The 22179-nt window shown below is 36.2% G+C and overlaps 1 protein-coding gene across 4 annotated transcripts in view; it reads right to left on the reverse strand.

Annotated features, from left to right (window-relative positions):
* Positions 1-205: 205 nt before the first annotated feature.
* The window catches only part of TRPM7 (transient receptor potential cation channel subfamily M member 7), a 120948-nt gene continuing 98974 nt past the window's right edge, over positions 206-22179 (reverse strand). For 3 of the 4 annotated variants that reach the window (XM_067746824.1, XM_067746819.1, XM_067746811.1), the window contains 11 exons: positions 21725-21795; positions 18458-18492; positions 16493-16518; positions 14945-14995; positions 14793-14858; positions 13892-14175; positions 13684-13766; positions 13132-13337; positions 10471-10522; positions 10263-10369; positions 206-1694 (listed from right to left, as the gene is read on the reverse strand). In XM_067746824.1, coding sequence (XP_067602925.1) covers positions 1564-1694; positions 10263-10369; positions 10471-10522; positions 13132-13337; positions 13684-13766; positions 13892-14175; positions 14793-14858; positions 14945-14995; positions 16493-16518; positions 18458-18492; positions 21725-21795 — 1112 coding nt within the window. In that variant the 3' untranslated portion in view covers positions 206-1563. The remainder of the gene's footprint in view (positions 1695-10262; positions 10370-10470; positions 10523-13131; positions 13338-13683; positions 13767-13891; positions 14176-14792; positions 14859-14944; positions 14996-16492; positions 16519-18457; positions 18493-21724; positions 21796-22179) is intronic. The other variant, XM_067746830.1, reaches the window with a different exon arrangement.

Here is a 22179-nt window from a genome sequence, read left to right on the forward strand (position 1 = left end):
CTTTTCTGACATAACAAGAAACAGATCCAAAAATAAATAACTAAAAACACAGTAGGAAATCAAGATCACTTTAAACACTGTACAGGACAGGAGATCAAAATGCACAGGCATACAATTGGTTCATTTGAAAAGAACCTGATATTCTGAAAAAAAATTAACAGTGAAAATATTAATTTTTCAGAATGATTATACTCAGTAAAACATCTTTAAACAAGAATAAATTTATTTAATTTCTTTTAAAGATTTAATGACATACAAAATGTATATTGTATAATATCTTTAATACATTTTTTCTTTCTCCCCCCCATCAATATTAAACACTATTTGAACAGCTTATCTCTTTTTCCCTTGTCTGTATCTATGAGATACACTACTGAATACATATAAGATTTACACTGCTCCCTCCCAAATAAAAATTAAAATTAGTACCTAGGGGAAAAAAAAAGAAAGAAAAATAGTCAAAGCACAGTACTTCAGACAGATTGAAAGCTTTTCTTGTTGTTGAGTATTCAACAATATCTGGGGCAGTTAAGTTACATTTTATTGGCATAAAGTTGCATTGCAATCTCCCAACATCACAAAATGATAATCCAATTCAATTTCTTAAGTACCACAAACAATATTCATGTTCAGATGTTCCTACACAATTTTAAATATATGCAAGAATTCATGTTTACATTCTGATTTGATATACTGGTCAATAAAATCTTTTGAGAAGTATGTAACTTCCAAGTTGTAACTATAGTAGATATGATAAGAAAAAAGCACTTTAACTTTTCTCACAGGGTAACTTCTCTTGGACAGTGAGTTAAGTTTCTCCTTTGATATATTTAGGTTATACCAGTCTACCATGGCTTTCTTCTACTTAACAATGTTTAAAAAAAAAAAAAAACACTAATACTTTGCACAATTTGGGCTCTATTTAACGAAAAAACTGGCTCTACCTTTTAAATAGGAGCCTAACCCTGATTCATAAGGTCCCTCTTAGAAAATGGTTTTCTGCTTGGGCTTTCTATATCCCTGTAGATCTAGAATTGTAACAAGCCATCTCCTTTCCCATGAGATGGGAAACAACAAGCATCTAGCTGGGCACTAGTGACATCATCACTGAACACACTGAAACACACTGAGGAAGACACCTGACTGCCATTTAACCAAAAGACTGGGTGATTTCTTCATTTTGCTAGCTGAATGGCAGTAAACCAGCTGCCAATAAAATCTGCACGGACACCTAACTTTGGTTAATGGTATTGCACCACATGAAGAGAGGGTATTACCCTCATCAGAACAAAGTCAAATGAAATCCTCTGTTAAAAAGAGCCCTTTAAAAAGTTATAAATACTAATTTTTCTTTACCTTTAAAATTTAACAGCTGCCAGCTGTATTGTATAGGGAGTTCCCGACTAATCTAATCAGGTCAAAAGAATATTGACCTTTTAAATGTGCCAGTTCAGCATATTCAATTAGCACACGCTTTTCTTTATTACCAAACAGTTCCCTCCTAAATGAAAAGTGACAGTAACATTTTTGTGAGATGTAGGCAAAACCAATGATTCAGTAATATTATAACATCAGACGAATAGAATTAGTTGATTCTGATTCTTTGGTGGAATTTCCAGGCTGAAGAGTCAAATCAGAAGGCTCATCCTGAGGAAATATAATTTTGTCAGGTGTATAGTCATTCCTCTTCAGATCTATATTCATGACCCCCAACAAAAAAAGAAAAAAAGAGTATCGCTTAGAAACAAAAAATTAAGAACATTTTCTAAATCAATTTCCCTCTAAACATGCCAGATCTATTTTCTACAAGGTTGTTATAAATTCAAAAGTCACAAAATTTATACACATAAAAATGAAATCATTCAACAAATAATTATTACACTCCGACCATGAGTCAGTAACTCATGTAAGTGTAGAAATGCAGCAGTGAACAAGGCAGGTAAGGTCCCTGTTCTCATGGAGCTTATATTCTTGTAGGTGAAGAAAAACAAATAGAAAAATGACAATTATAAGTAGTAGCAAGTGCTTTGAAGAAAATAGTGTGATGAGGGTCAGGTGGGAGACGGTATGAGGTGATTCTTTTAGATAGGGCTGGGCAGAAAAGCCACAGGAGGTAACATATAAGACCTGAATACTAAGAAATGACCTATCAAAGTCCCAGGAAGAGTACTCTATGCAGAGAAAGTTAACTGCAGACTGCAAAAAGGAAATGGACTTGGTGTGTTCCAAGAATGGCAAGAAGCAGCATGGCTTGCATGTAGTGAATGAGGGAAAGACTAAGAGAAAATGAGGTCAAACAATCATTAACGGTCAGCAGTTGTCAAACTACAGCCTGTGCGCCAAATCTGGCCTACTTGTTTTTGTAAATAGTTTTACTGGAATGCAACCATAGAAATTTGTTTACAGATTGTCTATGGCTGTTTTTGTACTACAATGAGAGAGTTGGGTAGCTGTGACACAGGCCATATGGCCCACAAAGCCTAAAATGTATACTTCCTTTGTTTGCCTTTTACAGAAAAGTTTGCTGACCTCTGATTCATGGTTTGCAAACTAAGTATAGATTACGGTGAAAACCCACTGGAAGGTATTAAGAAGTCTTAAGGGAGGAATGTAATCAAATTTGTTTAAAATGACCATTCCAATCGTCACATGAAGTCATGTTAGAGGGCTACTGGTAAGAATCCAGGAAACAAAATGGTGGCAATGATGATGAAGAGAAATTGATAAATTCTAGGGAGATTTCAGAATTTGAGCAGACAGAATTTGACAGATTGGTTATGAAAAGTAAGAGAACAGGGCTTCCCTGGTGGCGCAGTGGTTGAGAGTCCGCCTGCCGATGCAGGGGGCGTGGGTTCACGCCCCGGTCCGGGAGGATCCCATGTGCCGCGGAGTGGCTGGGCCCGTGAGCTGTGGCCGCTGGGCCTGCGCGTCCGGAGCCTGTGCTCCGCGGCGGGAGAGACTGTGACAGTGAGAGGCCCGCGTACCGCAAAAAAAAAAAAAAACAAACAAAGTAAGAGAACAAAGGAACTGGCTAGCTTTTAGGTTTTGAGCCTGAGCAACTGGGTAACCATTAATGAGACAGGGAAGCAGAATTTCGTGGGTAGGGGTGGAAAATGAAAGTCAAGAGTTCTGGAGTGAAAGTGTTACTTAAAAGTAATTCAAGTAGCAATGTAGGAAACTCAATATAGAAACAGGAGCTCAGGAAAGAAGTTAGTCTTCAATTAAATTTGGTACTATCAGGATGTAGACTGCCTTTATAGCTATGGGATAGGATGAACTCAGGGAGTAATAGACATATATGACAATGGTTGCAGAACTGGAAAACAATGCAGTAGTATCAAATTTATACTTTATAAACAAACCATAGTCGTGTATATACCCTTATACTTTTATCTCCATGTAAAATAGAACACTCAGAATATGAACTGTTAATTTTAATTTCAGTAATAGTCTATATTCAATGATCCAAATACATATTTGCTACAGTATGAACAATTTTTTTTTTGCGATATGCGGGCCTCTCACTGTTGTGGCCTCTCCTGTTGCGGAGCACAGGCTCCGGACGCGCAGGCTCAGCGGCCATGGCTCACGGGCCCAGCCGCTCCGCAGCATGTGGGATCTTCCCGGACTGGGGCACGAACCCGTGTCCCCTGCATCGGCAGGCGGACTCTCAACCACTGCGTGACAAGGGAAGCCCCAGTATGAACAATTTTTGATAAACTTTAAATTCAAGACTTTGCCAGTAAGGCCTTAGGGAATGCAAATTAATTTGTAGCTGAAGTGTACACAAAGAACAATGGACAGAAACACAATTATAATTCAAACACAATTATAATTCAATTCACAATTATAATGCTGTTAACTAATGGTGTAACCATGGGCAAATCATGTAAACTCTTATTTTATGTTCTGTAAAACGATGGACTTGGACTGGGTTGCTTTTAAGGTCCCTTCCAAGCTGTAAAATCCTTTAAATGACAATTTAAAAAACAGATATGCTATTAAATATTGCATTGTATCAAAACCAAATAAAAATTATATCTGGGCTGCCTGTTAAATTCATCATTGTGTGTTCTACTTCTGGCTTAAATGGACTAAGCATATTTCATCCTCTCTCTCTCTCTCACTGATTACAAATAAAAACTGATTACAAGTAAAAACATGATACATAAAGCAACTATCTCAGATTTCTGAAAAGTAACAGCAGACATATAGGAGAAGGAAATCAGAACTTGAAGAACGATTTATATGGTGGTGAGCTTCCTGTTTTTTCCCATCTCTTATTTCTGGGCTTAGACTTGAAAATAGCTCAATCATAGAAACATACAGTGAGCATGGACACAAAAAGCTCCAAGACCTTCTGGCCACAGGATAAGGAAGGAGGACCCTGTGGGATGGAAAATGTTGAGGGGAATTCCCTCTTTTTAATTATTCTTTTTGCTCTTCTGCCCTTTACCTAAGCCCTGGTCATGAAGAGGCATTCCTACAGTGGTGGCAGTTGGGCAAGAACCTACAACTCCAAGAGAAAACCCTTCTCTCTGACCAGAAGAACTGAGAATATGTACCTCTATGATCCAAAAAGTATTATTTTCAGCACCAGAAACAGACCTAATTGCAGAATGTGTGTGACAGCACAGGGATGCCAAAATCCTGGCTTTCTAGTCAGTGTACCAAAAAAAAAAAAAAAAAGGAAAGAAGAGGCCCCCAGGAGTCACAAAGTTTGGAAGAAATCATGGAGAGGAGGAAAATGGAGAGAGAGATACCCTAAATTTATGTATGAAATCCCAGACTCAGGCTTGAGTGGCACATATATGGAAAGACGGCATAGCATAGGCTTTGAGAACTAAACTATGGTGCAGACCTTCACTTGTGTCCCAGACTTGCCCTTGTTTGACACACATGTGAAAGAGACCTGGTTAATAATGCAAAGCCTTTAAAAACTAAACTGACAGTAGAGGGACAGCCACACAGAAAACAGACTGGGACTTGTGAACTGAATTTAACTGAGTTGATTGCCTACTAACACCAAAAATCTCAAGGATTCAAAATTCAAAATTCTCTATAGAGGATTTTTAATAAGACCTCAAAAATCTTATAATATTCAAAATATCCAGGACACATTCTAAAATTACTAGAGATACAACAAACAGGAACATTTCAAAGATTCTCAAAGATTCTCAAAATCTTATAACATAATATTCAAAATATCCAGGACACATTCTAAAATTACTAGAGATACAACAAACAGGAACATTTCAAAGATTCTCAAAGAAAATCTTTGAATTCTCAAAGATTCTCAAAGAAAAATTCTTGAAAGAAAAACAATCTTTCAAAAGATTCTCAAAGAAAACCAAGAGAATCCAATCCCAAGGTTACTCAGATGGTAGAATAATTAAAAGACTTTAAACTACTAGAACCATACTCCATGACGCAGGACAAACAGACTTGAAATGAAAGGAAAAGTAAGTTTTCAGCAGAGAAATAATCAGTATAAAAAGACCAACAGGAAATTATAGTACTGAAAAATATAACTTAAATAAAAAATTCAGTGTATGAGCTTAATAGCAGAATGAAGGAATAAAGAATGAGGAGTCAGTGAATTTGTGTGTAGATCAATAGAAATTATCCAATCTGAACTAAAGAAAAAAATTAATTTTTAAGGAAGTAATCAGAGCCACAAGTTCCTGGGTGACAATATCAAAAGGTCTAACATTCTTTTTATGAGAGTCCAGAAAGAGAAGAGATTGATGCGGACAAATATTTGATGAACTAAGAGCTAAAACTCCCCAAATGTGATAAAAGTCATAAATTGGCAAATTCAAGAAGCTTAGTAAAACTGAAACAGGATAAACTCAGAGAAAGCTACAACTAGACATAACTGCTAACTACAGTTAACATAACCACAGAATCAAACTGCTCAAAACCAAAGATAAAGAATAAATCTTGAAAGAAGATAGATTATAATGATACATTATGTATAAGGGAAGAACAATTCAAATGACTGGAGTTTTCATCATAAATAACAGAGGCTAGAAGACAGCAGAACATTTTTTAAGTGCTGAAAGAAAGAAATGTCAAGCTAAAATTCTAGATCCAGTGAAAATACCCTTCAGGAATGAAAGCGAAATACATTCTTAGGTAAGGGGAACTAAGATCAACCACTAAAAGAACTAAACATAAAGATAAAACAGAATACTAAAACAGAGCAAGGGCTGTGGGGTGTGTGGGGGAGAAAACAACAAAAAAACCAAACCAGAGACATCAAACAGAAAACAATAAAACAGCAAATCAAAATCTAACCATATCAATAATTACATTAAATGTAAAGGGTCTAAAACAGCTATTATAAGATGGAAATGGTTAGATTTTAAAACACAAACCTAGGAACTAACTATACGCTGTCTACAAGAAAACCACTTTAAATAGAATTAATATATACAGGTAAAAAGAATGGGAAAAGATACCTGATGAAACCACTAATCACAAGCTATGTTAATATCAGACAAAGCAGACTGTAGAACAAGGAGAATTACCATGGCATTAATTTAATAAAAATTAAATCACCAAGAAGTCATAACAACTGTAAATCTGTATGTATCTAAGAGCAAAGCTTCAAAATACATGCAGGAAAAATTGATAGAACTGAAAGCAAAGCAGATAAATCAACAATTATACTTAGAGACCTTTCTTCTAAGTAATAAATAGAATAGACAGAAAATCAGCAAGGATATTAAAAACCAGAACAACACTATCAAAAAACTTTCCTTCATTGGGACTTCCCTGGTGGCCCAGTGGTTAAGAATCCACCTGACAATGCAAGGGACATGGGTTTGAGCCCTGGTCTGAGAAGATCCCACAGGCCGCAGAGCAACTAAGCCCGTGTACCACCACTGCTGAATCTGCGCTCTAGAGCCTGTGAGCTACAACTACTGAGCCTGCGTACTGCACCTACTGAAGCCCGCGCACCTAGAGCCCCTGCTCTACAAGAGAAGCCACCACAATGAGAAGCCCGCACACCGCAATTTAGAGTAGCCCCCACTCGCCAAAACTAGAGAAAGCCCGTGCATAGCAATGAAGACCCAATGCAGCCAAAAATAAACAAACAAAAAAGACACCTGTAATTAATCCATAGGTCAAAGAAGAAATCTCAAAGGAAATAAGAAATATTTAAAAAATAAAACTAAAACATACCAAAAAAAATTTTTTTTAAATACCAAAATTTGTGGGATGCAGCTAACACAATGCTTAGACGAAAATTTACAGCACTAAAATGTTTTGTTAGAGAAAAAGTCTCAAATGAATATTTTAAATTTTTACCCTAACAAACTAGAGAAAAAACAAACTAAACCCAAAGCAATCAGAAACATGGACATAACAGAGAATAAATCAATGAAACTGACAACAGAAAATAGAGTAAAACAATGAAAACAAAAAGTGGTTCTTTGAAAGTATCAATAAAACTGATACACCTTAGCCACACTGACCAAAAAAACAAAAAGCACAAATTACCCTAATGAAAGATGGGATTAACCACAGACCCCCCCACAGACAAAAAAAAAAAGATGATAGTATCATTGACTCTATGTCCATAAGTTAGACAATTTAAATAAAATGAAGACAAATATTGTATGATCTCACTTATACATGGAACCTAAAAAAACAAACAAACTCACAGAAACAGATGACTTGTGGTTACCAGAGGTAGAGGGGTGAGGGGAGGGAGAACTGGAGGAAGGTGGTCAAAAGGTACAAATTTCCGGGCTTCCCTGATGGCGCAGTGGTTGAGAGTCCGCCTGCTGATGCAGGGGACACGGGTTCGTGCCCCGGTCTGGGAAGATCCCACATGCCACGGAGTGGCTGGGCCCATGAGCCATGGCTGCTGAGCCTGCGCGTCCGGAGCCTGTGCTCTGCAACGGGAGAGGCCACAACAGTGAGAGGCCCACGTACCGCAAAAAAAAAAAAAAAAAGTACAAACTTCCAGTTATAAGATAAATAAGTACTACGGACGTAATGTACAACATGGTGACTACAGCTAACACTGTTGTATGATATACAGGAAAGCTGTTAAGAGAGTAAATACTAAGAGTTATCGTGAGGAAAAACATTTTTTTTCTTTCTTTTTATTCTATCTATACAAGAAGATGGATGTTAGCTTAATCTAGTGTGGTAATCATTTCACAATATATGTAAATCAAACCATCATGCTATCCACTCTAAACTTATAGATATGTATATCAATTATTTCTCAATGAAAGTGGAAAAAAAAAATAAAATGGACCAATTCCCCGAAAGACACACAGTACTAAAACTCACTCAAGAAACTGACATCTATTTTAAAAAACTAAAAATTAAAAAGCATCTGACTAAACTTCAGACTGAGATGGTTTTGCTAGACAATTCTATCAAACATTTGAAGTTGGGATAATATCAATTCTATACAATCTATTCCCCAAAACAAAAGAGGTATAAACACTTAAAACTTATTTTTAAGGTCAGTATTATCCTGACACCAAACAAGACAAAGACAGTACAAGGAAAAAAACCCCATAGACCAATATTCTTCATGAACATAGATATAAAAATCATCAACAAATATTAGAAAATTGAACCCAACAACACATAAAAAAGATAATATACCATGACAGGGACTTCCCTGGTGGCGCAGTGGTGAAGACTCTGCACTCCCAATGCAGGGGATCCGGGTTCAATCCCTGGTCAGGGAACTAGATCCCACATGCATGCTGCAACTAAGAGTTCACATGCCGAAACTAAGGAGCCCGTGAGCTGCAACTAAGAAGCCTGCCTGCCACAACAAAGACCCAGCACAACAACAACAACAAAAATATATATATATTATAATAATATAATATTATATATAATAATATTTTATATATATATATATATATATATATATATAAAAAAATATACCATGACAAAGTGGAGTTTGTCCTCGGAATACAAGACTGGCTCAAAGTTTAAAAAGTCAATCAATGTAATTCGATGTAATACTAACCAGTTGAAGAAAAACCAAATGATCATACAAACAGATGCAGAAAAGACATCTGACAAATTCAGTGAACATTTAGGATAAGTGTCTTCAAGAAATGAGGCATGGAAGATTAGTCTACTCTCACTACTCCTATTCAACATTGTACTTGAATTCCTTGCCATTACAAAAAGTCAAGAAAAAGAAATAAAAGGCATACAGATTGGAAAGGAAGTAATAAAACTGTCTCTATTGTCTACCCAGAAAATTCCAAGGAATTTACAAACAATAAACAAGAACCAAACAAACAAAAACCTCCTAGAAGTGAGTTTAGCAAGAACACAGAATACAAGGTCAATATACAAAAATAAATAATTTCTGTATCTATTAATAATGAACAATTTTTAAAAATTTACAGATAGTAGTATTAACATGCTTACTATGTGCCTGTCACTGTTCTAAGTACGTCACAAATACCAACTAATTTAATCCTCAAACAAACAAAAAACAACAAACCTCTATGATGTAGGTATTCTCTGAGGCCCTGGAGTCTGGCTCCCAGGTCCAAGCTCTTAACTACTACTATATTATTGGTCATAATGAGAGGGACTTTTAAAAATACAGCTCAAGGATGAGTGCCAGGCACGTGTAATTTTGAAAAAGTTCCACAGGGGATTCTGACACACACCAAAGGGTGAGAACAACTGGTTTGTGATACAACTTATGATTCAATAATAACTTGTAATTCTTCAAATATAAGATGAAGTTACTATCGTGAGAGACTGTATCTTCAGTTCCTCTTCCAGTTTCACAGAATACTCTTTTCCCAACTCTTTTCCAGGCTAACTTGAAAGTCTATTCATCCTTCAGTTTTAGGCAAATCTGTTAGTTCCCCAGGTAGCATTCCCTGACTTCTAAGTTTGTGTTAGGTGATCTGCTTACCTGTTCTATTTTTTCTGCTTGGCATTTATGATAGTCCTATAATTCTCTGTTAATCTTGTCAGTATCCAAGACCTGGGTAAACTCCACCGAGTGCAGGGACCATGTTTGTCTTGTTCACTGTGCATTGTTAATATCTAACACAATTCCTGGCATCCAGCAGACACATAATAAATATGTATTAAGTGAATGGACTTTGTGTTTTTATAAGTAATAAATGAAAGCACAGATCCACTTATAACCAAAAATATGTATTTATGCTTCTGGCCTTATGAAGTTCTGTAGTAATTAACTTTGCTAACAATTTATATATTATACTGATTAAGAAAATGCTTACCTGGAAGTTTAAGCTTTCTACAGCAAGAATTACAGTGATGTTTTGCTCTGAAGTTTTTTATTGCATCTTCTCCTAGGTTTGCTGGGCCAAAAACCATATCACAGGATCTGTGGAATTGGTAGTTAGAAGAAAAAGTCAGTTAATGAAAATAGAAATGTAGAATTTGAAATTACAAAAATGTCTTAATGAAATTATTAAAACTTATTACCTCTTTTCTTCTGCCTTTATCACAGATGGGTCAGTCAAATTTTCACCCACACCTTTATATGTATATATTAAAAAGACAATTTTATTATATAATTGATATAAATACATAAGTATAATAAAAAGTCACAAGAGATTCTATAGCATCATCAACCATTACATGATGTTAAATTATTCAAAAGAGGATAGGTTTTTCACTCTTGATATTTCATAACTTGACTTATGACCTCAACATTGCACTAGGAACAAACACAGTTCCTTTGACATGAACAACAGTTAAATGTCAGAATAGGTAGGTAGGCATGTAATCTCCTGGTGACACCAGTTTCTGATGCAACAAGGCCAAGCTGGAAGTAAATATCTCCTTATTTACAATTTGCCCTTGTTTCACCTTAGTTAGCGAAGAACAATTAGGTACATGAAGGCATGATCTATAAGTCATTTTACAAGTCTTTTGGATTTTTTAAAATCACAGGCTAATTACATTTTCTTGCAAAAGATTTAGATTACATAAAGAGTAAGATTGTGAACATCTTCCTTCACCTCCAGCCCTCTCCAGAGGTGTTAAAAGTGTGGTTAAATCTTTTCAGTCTCATCTATTCATTCGTATAAAGAACAACTACTGATATTTGAATAATCATAAAATATTTAACCCATTAGAATGAAACCTAATAAAACAGGTAGAATTTCACAATAGGAAAAGCTAGAATTAAAACATGAGTCTAATTTCTACTCAGATTGGCAAAAATTAAGTAAATATTCAGTAATGAAGAGATGGCGAAGAAATGGGCGCAGTGATGAGTGCTCACAGTGCTGAGTATGAATTCACATAACCTTTTGGAAAAGTAACCTGGCCATTGCTATTGAAATTGTACTATCTCTAAAATTAAAAATAGGATGACTGTCTCGTAATAGAGGATGTAAATCATGCTATGCCTCCATACTACAGCTGTTAAAAGGAATGCCTCAGATTTATCAATAATGATCCAAAAGATGGCCATCATGTATTATTAGGTAGAAAAAAAAAAAAGTGAAATACACACACACACATACATATATATAGCATGATCCCAGCTGAAGGAAAATCACAACACAAAATGATTAAAAGTAAGTTTAAAAATTTGTAATTTGTCTTCACAAAGGTAGAGGAACAGTAAAGATGGGAACATTTTGTTCTTTATATTTCTATATTGTTTAACTTGTTTGTAGTAACTGTCTAAAATATTTCTATGAAAAAAATGGCTCCATGAACACATTAATTTTGTAGAGAACATCACTATTACTCTGCTTGTTAAAAATAACTGCCATCTTTTAATTAACAGTTTGGCCTCACTTCCTAGGCATATTTTAAGATGGACTAGCCCGTCTAATAATATACATCAGAAATTTCACTATATATATCACTTAATCATTTATGTAAAATGATGAATTTACTGAAAAAAGGATAGCTATTTTTACAAAGATTTTCTTTCTTGAGTTGGTATTGAAAATCAATACCAACTGTTTGCTTTTCAACAAATTGTTTATATTTGGGAGTATCTATATAATGAAAGAAGTTATCAAGTGATAAATATTCTAAGCAATTGTTTTTATGTGATTGGAAATCTGGTCTTTGTTGACATTTGAAATTAAAGCTGCTCTTTAGGGGCAAAAAAAAATGGAACCTATAATGTGAAAGTGCCATCCAGGCAGAGCTGGCAATTTGCTCAATTTCATTTTTCTTTGACCCTGCTGTGAAGCTGCATAAATATTACTCTAAGCAAATCACTGCTCTCTCCTAGTCATAATTTCTTTTTTTTCTCCCTTTTACATGTATGAAGGAATCTGTCTACAAAGATGGCTATGCTCAGTTTTCCCCTCCTTGTATACATGCTGCTCTACCTTCCAAGTGCTTGAATCTATTCTCTACCTCTTAAATCTGAGCTGTCCTTATAACTTACCTTGACCGGTAAAATGTGGCAGAAGGGATATGGGCCCATTCTGGTCCTAACCTAAGAGTTTCTGCTTTCTCTCTGGAGGAAGCCAGCTGTCATGTAAGAAGTCTAATTACCTGAAACTACCATGCTACAAAAAGTCCAAGCTACCCAGCCATGTGGAAAAATCACTTTGTGGTGAACTGAGGAATTCAGCTGTCTTGAACAGAGACCTAAGACATTTGGCTCCAGTCAAGCTGTCCAAACTAGTCTCCAGCCATTCAAACCCTCCAAGGGGACAGTAGAGATGAGCCATCCCCAAATTCCTTAACCAAAGAAGTGTAAGCAAGCAAAATGGTTGTTTTAATCCACTATTAGGTAGTTTAGTTCACAGTAATAGATAACATAAACACCAGGAACAATACAGATAGTTGTTATTGTTTTAAAGAAATGGTCTTTATACTTTTAAAGAAATTAAGGCTACAGATCTATGAGTGGAATAGGGGATTTCACATGATTTTGCTTATTAAAACATCTGTATTACCTAAATAACAATTAAGATAGCATCTCACTCTTCAGGGCCCTGACAGCTATATACTATGGCTGTTATTGACTTGCTTTTTTAACAGCTTCTGCTGACCTAAGATTTTACCTATCCATAAATTAGCAGATTTCTGTATATTGCTCATAACACATGAATAGATGAGAACCTAATGCATAATTCCCTTTTAGCAATATTTTAATAAATTTACCTTGTAAATCAAGTACCAGTAACTCCCCTCTTGTATATTCATAAGTCCAATGGCTAAAGGCTAGCATGATCTCTTCCAGTGTATTTGTTGGAATAATCTCATCACCATTATTGTTGTTGTATTTTCTAAATTCTCCAGTCATACATTCTTCCACAGCGAACCACTGTCCTGCTGAATGGCAATACAGCAGGAAAACTTCAAGGAACCTTATGAAAAACAGTTATAGATATTACTAATAGTTTTTTTTTATGATAAACAACCGAATGACAATTTTTATTGATTTAATCTTAACCAATACACAATCTATGCCATATATAATTCTTTCAGCTCTGCAACCACCTACACTTATTCTCATTTTTCAACTCAAGTTCAGTGCCCTCAGAAAGGTTCCTGCTCAATTTAGTCATTTTATCCTATACTAGTTTTCTTAATAAAATTCTAATCCATCTTTAAAATGGGTAAATAATGAAATATTCAGCATCAATAATGAAGGTCAAAAGAGAATGCTATCCACATAACACTAAAAGATCTCAAAAATTTTAAGAGATTTACCTTGGAGAATATGGTATGGATTTGGGTTTCATTTGGTTGAAGGCAAATGTGAGCTTTTGTGCTGCTCTCTGTTGTTGAATTTCCTACAGAACAGAAAAAAGAAACCCTCATTCAACACTGAAATTAAGATTACTTGATTTATCATACTTTAGAAGTGAAAACATGAAGCTCAAATAATGCTTCACTGTATGCATTCACTAGCACTTACTCTAAGACAAAGATGCAGAACTGTATCTTCTTTATAAATACTTGACCATGTATTAACCACCTCAGGAAGAAAAGATTTGATAATATAAAGATGTCCTGATTTGAGGATATCATGTTCTGACCAAGTACACTGTACTTTGACAGCTCTTCGTAAACCTCCTCCCATCTCCTCTTTACTTAAAAACTCTATTTTGGCACAGAGGCCTAGCTGTGACCACGAAGACATGCTGTTATTCAGTATGTTGGGAGAACTCTCTTCCAAGCGATACACTGTGACAGGCTCACCTGCAACATGAACAGACATATTTTAAGGTCAAAGTATGACTCTGAAAATCACAAGGTAGAAATTGGCAGGTATCTTTGGTTAAGATTAAGTGAGGAATAGAATACGAGATGGACCAAGTTGTAGTTTTATAAAAGAAGTTTAAGGGCAAGAAATACTCAGAAACCAAGGATCTAATATCTCTAAATTCACCTGTATTTGGTAATAATAAGCATTTTTGAAATCATGAACATTTTCGAGAAAAACTTTTAGAAAGCAATTAGACGTCTAAACACTTCTAAACTTTTTAACAGGAGGTTAGATCTGTTCCACAAACCCTGTGATATCAATTTATTAATGCTTTCATTGCTAAACTACAGATCAAGAGCTTTTCTGAATTAAAATACACCACTGCTTCCGATATGCCAGAAAGAGAGAAAATCAATACTTCTGATGCTTCCTTCAGTTTAAACATACCTGAATCTTGTAGTAATCAGACTGATTAAAATTTATATGAAATTAACAATTCTTAATGTGATCCTTCCTCTTTCTGTCACCACCCATGTTCTATATTACAGTTAAAACCACATGTTAATTAAGGGTTTATTTTCCCTCTTATTTCTTTACTTTTTGGATTTACCTCTTGGAGGCACAGGTGTAAATGGAATGCTCTGGGATAATCTCATCAAGTTATTTCTTTCCACAGCTGCATAAAAATGAGAGAGAAATAATGAAATCCCTAAAAGCTCAAAGAGCTACTAAATTTTGTTTTTAATATTTACTATTACTAACCTGAGTAATAGTAATTTGTATCCATAACTGGTTTAAATGGAGAAGCAAGACCTAAAATGGTAAATAAACAAATGAGACCCTTTTAAAAGTACTAATGCAGCATAAATTTTTGTTCAAGCATTCTCATTTAATCATCCCAAGTTTCCTTCATGTAAGCTCTGTTCACAAAAACAGAAAAAAACAAGTAATAAATTATGTCCATCATGTGCTTTATTACCCTACTTCATTATGCCAGATTAGTGGTTAACTGTGTAGTATGACACCTGGAAGGGAAAAAGCACATGATGGTTCACACTCTCCTGTTATAAACTGCATTCTTCCCTTATTCCCTACTCAAAAAGAAAAGTGTCAGACCTTTGGGGTGTGGGGCTGTAGCCCTGTAACCATTTTAATGGGTTGACCATGAGAAGATATAAAATAACAAAAAAGCCCCTCTTCCATCTCTAAGTATATCTGAGGACTTTACTTTTTTTAATTTTTTTATTGAGGTATAGTTGATTTACAATGTTGTGTTAGTTTCTGTGAGGACTTCACTTTTTTTTTTTTTTTTTTTGCAGTACGCAGGCCTCTCACTGTTGTGGCCTCTCCCGCTGCGGAGCACAGGCTCCAGATGCGCAGGCCCAGCAGCCATGGCTCACGGGCCCAGCCGCTCCACGGCATGTGGGATCTTCCCGGACCGGGACACGAACTCTTGTCCCCTGCCATCGGCAGGCGGACTCTCAACAACTGCACCACCAGGGAAGCTCAGGACTTCACTTTTTTATTTTTTGGCCACGCCGCGCAGTTTGCAGGATCTCAGTTCCCCAAACAGGGATTGAACCTGGGGCCATGGCAGTGAAATCCTGGAATCCTAACCACTAGGCCACCAGGGAACTCCCGAGGACTTCACTTTTTAACTGTACTGAGAAAGATGGAGAATAAATTGAACCAGGAGAATAAATTGAACCTGCTACGTGTTAAGTTTCTAGAATATAAATGAAAAAGAACCTATCGTCTTGCAGAAGAAGAAAGCTAGTTAACAGTTGTATCATTGTGTGAGAAGTATAAAATATAGTGTGTGTGTGTGTGTATGTGTGTATGTGTGTGCATGTGTATGTGTGTTCTCACACATGCACACAATACAGGACTGTAGAGGAGGGGTACCAAATGTCTCCTGGTTGAAGAAAGGTTGAAGGATATCTCAGAGGAAGAGGGCTTTGTGAGTGCAAGGTCAAGGGGGTCAAGAATACCTCCTGCTCAGGTTTCACTTAGCTGACTGAAAAAGTACCATTCACTAACACACGGAATATAAGGGAAGAAGCAACCTGGGTAGCAAGGATAAAGGGGAGTGGGGAGACTTTTGTAAAACGATCATCATTCCCACGGTGAGTTCTTGTATTTGTGAAACACTTATAATGAAGAGAAACAAGCTGAAGGGAGAACTTTCTACTACCTTGGCTTTTTCAAATATGAAGTCTAAAATTTCTTCCTTAGGACAATGTAGTATTTGCTAAAGTATATCATATACAATCCTCAGTTTTTCGCATTAAATCTACCACACAGACTCACCATTCAACGTTCCTTCTTCAGATGGCCTAAAGAAACAACAAAAAATATAAGTTACAATTTTAGTAACTTAAAATTAGTTTTGGCTACCACAAAATTTTTTATTTTATGAAGTTACTGTTATTTAATATAACATTATTAAAGGAATTCTGAGATTCAGATTCACTTTTGTTTGAATATTTGCCACTTCCCTTAAGCTTGTACCAAATTCATACACGGATATGTATAAATCCATATGCATATACTTTATCAACAACTTTTACCTCCAATTTATGCCTACATAAGTATTACTAGTAGTTTGATGCCAAACTGAAGGTTCAGTACTAATACAGTAAAATATTCCATGACTCCTCTATTTGTGGAGATTCATTCCAGTACTTTAATAATGCCTTGAAATGACTTTGCAGGATTCTAAAAATACTTCAACAGAACTGATGGGCAAAGAACAGAGAGAACAGCAATTGTATATCATTTTGCAAAATTCAACTGCTAATGTTGAAAAAAATTTTTTTCCAGTGTGAATATGTTTATTTATAACAACATATACTGGTACCAAGTGTAGGTTCTATTAATCCCAAAGATTCCAGTGCAAATTAGAGACAAGTGTAGTGGAAAGGAAAGGGGAATGGGAATCAAGAAAAATAGATTAGAAGCTTAGCTCTCCCATTATACAGTTATGTGGCCTTGCTCAGGACTAGAAGGACTAGATCTAGAAAGAACCACTTGAGCAGGAGACATTGGTAATCTCTTTCTAGCTCTTACATTCTATCTGATCCTAATATTTCCCGTTGGCTTTCACCTTAGTAACATCAATATTTCCTATAGGAAATACTTTGACCCTAGCATCAGCCCTTTGTCTACTGCTGATAAACCACTGTTAGCACATCCAAAGAGTACTGACCAACTCCACCTTTCTGGGTACTTCTATGGGTCAGCATTCTGTAACTCAAAGTTCTCTTGTTAGCCGAATTAACATCAACTTTAAGTACTGATTCTGCATTTCCATCCTACAGTTCTACTTATAAAAGACATTATTCTCTGAAGAGGTCTGATTATAAATAGATTTTCCAAATGCCATTCAGGGCCAGGATACCTCCACAATTTGAACAACTGCATACCCACATAGCACCTGGTTTATTCTCTTCTCCATATATTCACATCTATTTCTGATACAGAGAAGGAAATAGGGAAAACACTATATAATATATGATAAATTCCCTCAAATTGGCCTCCCTTCTCAAGCAGTTCACATTGGAGAGTAACTTTACCATGCTTCTAGTATCAAATGGGTGTCAAAACAAGATTACTTTTTTAATTACTCTTTTTTAATGTCCTTTGGAATCCTAAAATACTAATTTCGAGGCTGGAAAACAGAGATTATCTTTGATTCTTCTTTATCGTTATGTTTAATCTGTACTGAAAATTTTCACTTTCTGGGGATGACTACTTGTAAGATTGCCTTTTGTTTCTACTTTTGGTTCTGGATTATCACATCAGCTTTCTCGTGGAGCTTCCTGTATGCAGGCTTTCTAATGTACACTGTGTATTACTGCTCTAATTATCAAAGTGCTTCCCAAAAGCAGAAGAAAGGCTTGTTGATTAGAACGATGGGCAGAGAAATTATTAGCTAAAGTGTCAAACTAAGTTGTTGAACAAGTTTCTTCAAAAGCAAGTTGGAAACAGGACTAAATAATAAAATCATAACTGTATCATTATAATGAAAATTTTATTTGAGTTGTGGTTATAATATGACTAATGTAACTATATAAAATCATAAATTAAAATATATACATTAACTTATAATAAATGATTCCCTAATCTCTTCTATGTAAAGACAGGAGATCACAAAATAAATAATCAGCAATAATTTCAAGAAGTGTTAAAAAAGATGATGCAAAGAGCAGGAAAAAAACAACATTCAATACCTATGATACTTTTCACACTAACGATGAGAAAAGGCTTACTTACATTTCTCTATTTGATGGTCTATCTTGTAGCCAATCCTTTAGTCAGAAACAAACAGAAAGTTAAAGAAAAAAGTCTCTAGATAAAGCATAACTGTTTATCTGTTTTGTATCCTACATGTTTGATGAATGAAGGGTTGAAAAGTTAATATGAATTTGTTTTATACAACTGAATAAAATAAAAAACTGGTATAAAAGCTACCATAAGGCCATTCCACAAAGTAGAATAAACAATTTCATGAGTGTTATTTCCTACAACATAACTGTAATTGTCTGCTGACAATTTTATTTTCTTAAAATACATATTTGTTTCTATGACTCTAAAAAAAAATATGTGCCTGGTGCCAAAACACATCAAAGTATAAAGATAAAAATTAAAATCATGCAAACTGTGACAAAGAAATCACTAATAACAGGCATATTTCATTGAAGCCCTTTTGTGTGTGTACGTGGTAGGCTTTATTCTGCAGTTTTATAATTATTTTTCTAGGTGTGGATTTATTTTTACCTCCCCACTTTGGGACTTATGCTTCCTGAATTTGAATCTTCATATATTTCATCAATTTGGAAAATTCTAAGTCATTTATAATCTCTTCAAATTGTCTACTCTCTCAAGGCCAATTTAGAGGTATTTTTCCATCTCTTTACGCTTAACACATTTTCCACCTAATTATAATTCTATGTTACATTGTGGTCCAATTTAGCAAAATTCTCCATTCAGCTGTGCCCAATCTGTTATTTTAACCCCCACCGAGATTTTTTTTTTTTAATTAACTTATTTTATTTTTGGCTGCTTTGGGTCTTTGTTGCTACGTGTGGGCTTTTATCTAGTTGTGGCAAGCAGGGACTACTCTTTGTTGCGGTGCGCGGGCTTCTCATTGCGGTGGCTTCTCTTGTTGAGGAGCACGGGCTCTAGGCATGCAGGCTCAGTATTTGTGGCACACGGGCTTAGCTGCTCCACGGCATGTGAGATCTTCCTGGACCAGGGCTCGAACCCATGTCCCCTGCATTGGCAAGCAAATTCTCAACCACTGCGCCACCACGGAAACCCCTGAGATTTTTTATTTTTTCCCAAATTTTCCAGTATTTCTGAGTAATATCTTTTCTTTTTTAGAAATATTTATAATACTTTTTAATGGCTTTAATCAGACTTATAATCTGTAACCAATAATTCTACTATCTCAAGTTGTCAGAGATCTAATATGTTTGTATAAGCTGGCTCCCACAAGTTTTGTAATTTGGCATCGTGAGGTCATCTTCAATGGAACCTTATTTGTAGCAAAACTGTGCAGCTTAGGTTCAGGATGAGTCCTTCAAGAAAGGAGGATTTGTTACTGTGAAACTCTGAGTTCACTAAACACCCTTCCCACTGAAATAATTTTTTTAATAAAATGATTTTTAATAATACAATCTATCTCCTTATAGCACACTGTAAGTTAATATGGTTAATATGTTCTTTTTTTCTTTTCTTCAGGCTTCTAAAATGTTTTAATAAGAATGGGCATCTGGGGGACTTCCCTGGTGGTCCAGAGGTTAAGAATGCGCCTTCCAACGCAGGGGATGCGGATTCGATCCCTGGTTGGGGAACTAAGATCCACATGCCACAGGGCAACTAAGCCCAAGTGCCGCAACTACTGAGCCCGCACGCTGCAATGAAGATCCCGCGTGCCTCAACTAAGACCCAACGCAGCCAAATAAATACATAAATATTTTTTTAAAAAAAAAAAAGAAGAGAAAAAGAATGGGCATCTGGGACAACCGGCAGGCAAGTGAGCAGGGCAAACTGGGATCACTGGGCGGCTGGAACTCCTTGCTGGACCCGATCCTCCTGGTGAGCATTTCTCCGCTCAGGGTCATAGACTGCAGACTGGGCAACACTTTTCTCAAATGTTCCTGGGCAAGGTACGACTGCCAGGGAGGGGATGGATTCCTCACTCCCCATGCTGGGCCGGTTATGGGCACTGGAATTCACTTCCAAGATTCACTGCTGGCTGGCCTCAGCTGGTGCGAGTGTCGAAAAATTTTTCCCATCATCTTCAGTAAACATTGCAACCTTTGTGCATGCGTGAAGAAAGTTTCCTCTCCCCCAACCCCCTTGCTGTCGCCACAACAAAGGAACATGCATAAATGAGATGAATAAAAATACAGTAATATTTTTTTTAAAAAAAGAATGGGCATCTGATGGACTTAGAAGATCCTCTTGTTTCCTTTCTGCATTAGATGATGGAAATGAGTGTAACAATAGCAGCAGCAGGTCAAAGGCTTCTAACAGGATAAGATAAAAAAAAAAAAAAACCTGGTGTACAAATACACTGACTGGAATATCCAAGGGGTTTCCCTTTCAGTTTATCACAGAAATGAATCCACATCCCATTCGCACACTGAACCACTTATAGTGCCCAGTTCTATGCACAACCTGGGATTTCTCCCCTGCCTGCTCTGGCAGCTTCCTGGAATCTTCTCCATCACCTTTGCTTGCCCCACCTGGGGCTGATAACACCTGGTTGAATGACTTCTTTGTCTTCTGAAGAACCTCCAGGCTCTCATGGTTGCCTTGCTTGCCAGGGTGGGAGCAAGCAAGAGGGTGTGAGTACATGTGTAGCGTTCAGTCCAGGGGGATGGGGCCAAGTTAATATGTTCTTGATGATCCAGGATCATAATTATGAGCACTAATTTCTATACTTGACTAGAAAGGAGCAACTGTTTTTGCTTTCTCCCAAGCTATTTGTCTCGGTTGCCAAAGTCTGCTTTTAAAGAGTGTTTGTAAAATCAAATATTACTCCAGTTGGCTGGGAATAATTTCATATCATTAGCTTCAATTCAAACAGAGATTCCTACCTTTCTTTCTTCTGCACACATTTTTCTTTAATAATTCCTGACTATTCACTACAGGAAGAAACTCTTTTCCATAACTGCTACTATGCACTGAGGTCAGTTTTCTAATGTTAAAAATTTTTTGAAAGCTAGATATAATCTCAGATAAAATATCACCATCTTTTAGCTCTTATCTAATAAATAATTTTTTTTTTTTGCGATACGCGGGCCTCTCACTGTTGTGGCCTCTCCCGTTGCGGAGCACAGGCTCCGGACACGCAGGCTCAGCAGCCATGGCTCACGGGCCCAGCCGCTCTGCGGCATGTGGGATCTTCCCGGACCGGGGCACAAACCCGTGTCCCCTGCATCGGCAGGCGAACTCTCAATGACTGCGCCACCAAGGAAGCCCTAAGTAAGTATTTTTAAATACGCATATGTTTAATTGAAATGTACAAACCGGTAGTAAAGCTGCTTTGGAATCTACTTCATGACTGTCTTCTATAGATGGCCTTCTACTGTTACTTTCCACTAAAAGAAAATTTAAAAAAATAAAAAAGTTATACAAGTAAAACAAATTTTTTTTAATACCAACTAACCAAACACAAAGTGTTTCGAGGCATAATATAACTTACCTAAGATAACTTATCCTCTCCCCAACACTGATGAATGTAAGAGTTATATGAGTCTCACGGGTCTCTTGACAGGATATCAAAATTATTCAATTTATTTTTGTGAAAAGGCAATATGAAATAAAAGAGTATGGGGAAAAAAAGTGTCTTGCTCTTCCTCTGTTCCCAAATTTCTTCTGTATCCTTCCAAAGATATTTTGTGTTTCTATATATACCCCTGAATCTTCTTTTTTAACATAAATGCTAGTATAATATATATATCCTCAGGTTTTTTGTTGTTGGT

The sequence above is a fragment of the Pseudorca crassidens genome, chromosome 1 (assembly GCF_039906515.1).
Source record: "Pseudorca crassidens isolate mPseCra1 chromosome 1, mPseCra1.hap1, whole genome shotgun sequence".
NCBI classification, from domain to species: Eukaryota; Metazoa; Chordata; class Mammalia; order Artiodactyla; family Delphinidae; genus Pseudorca; species Pseudorca crassidens.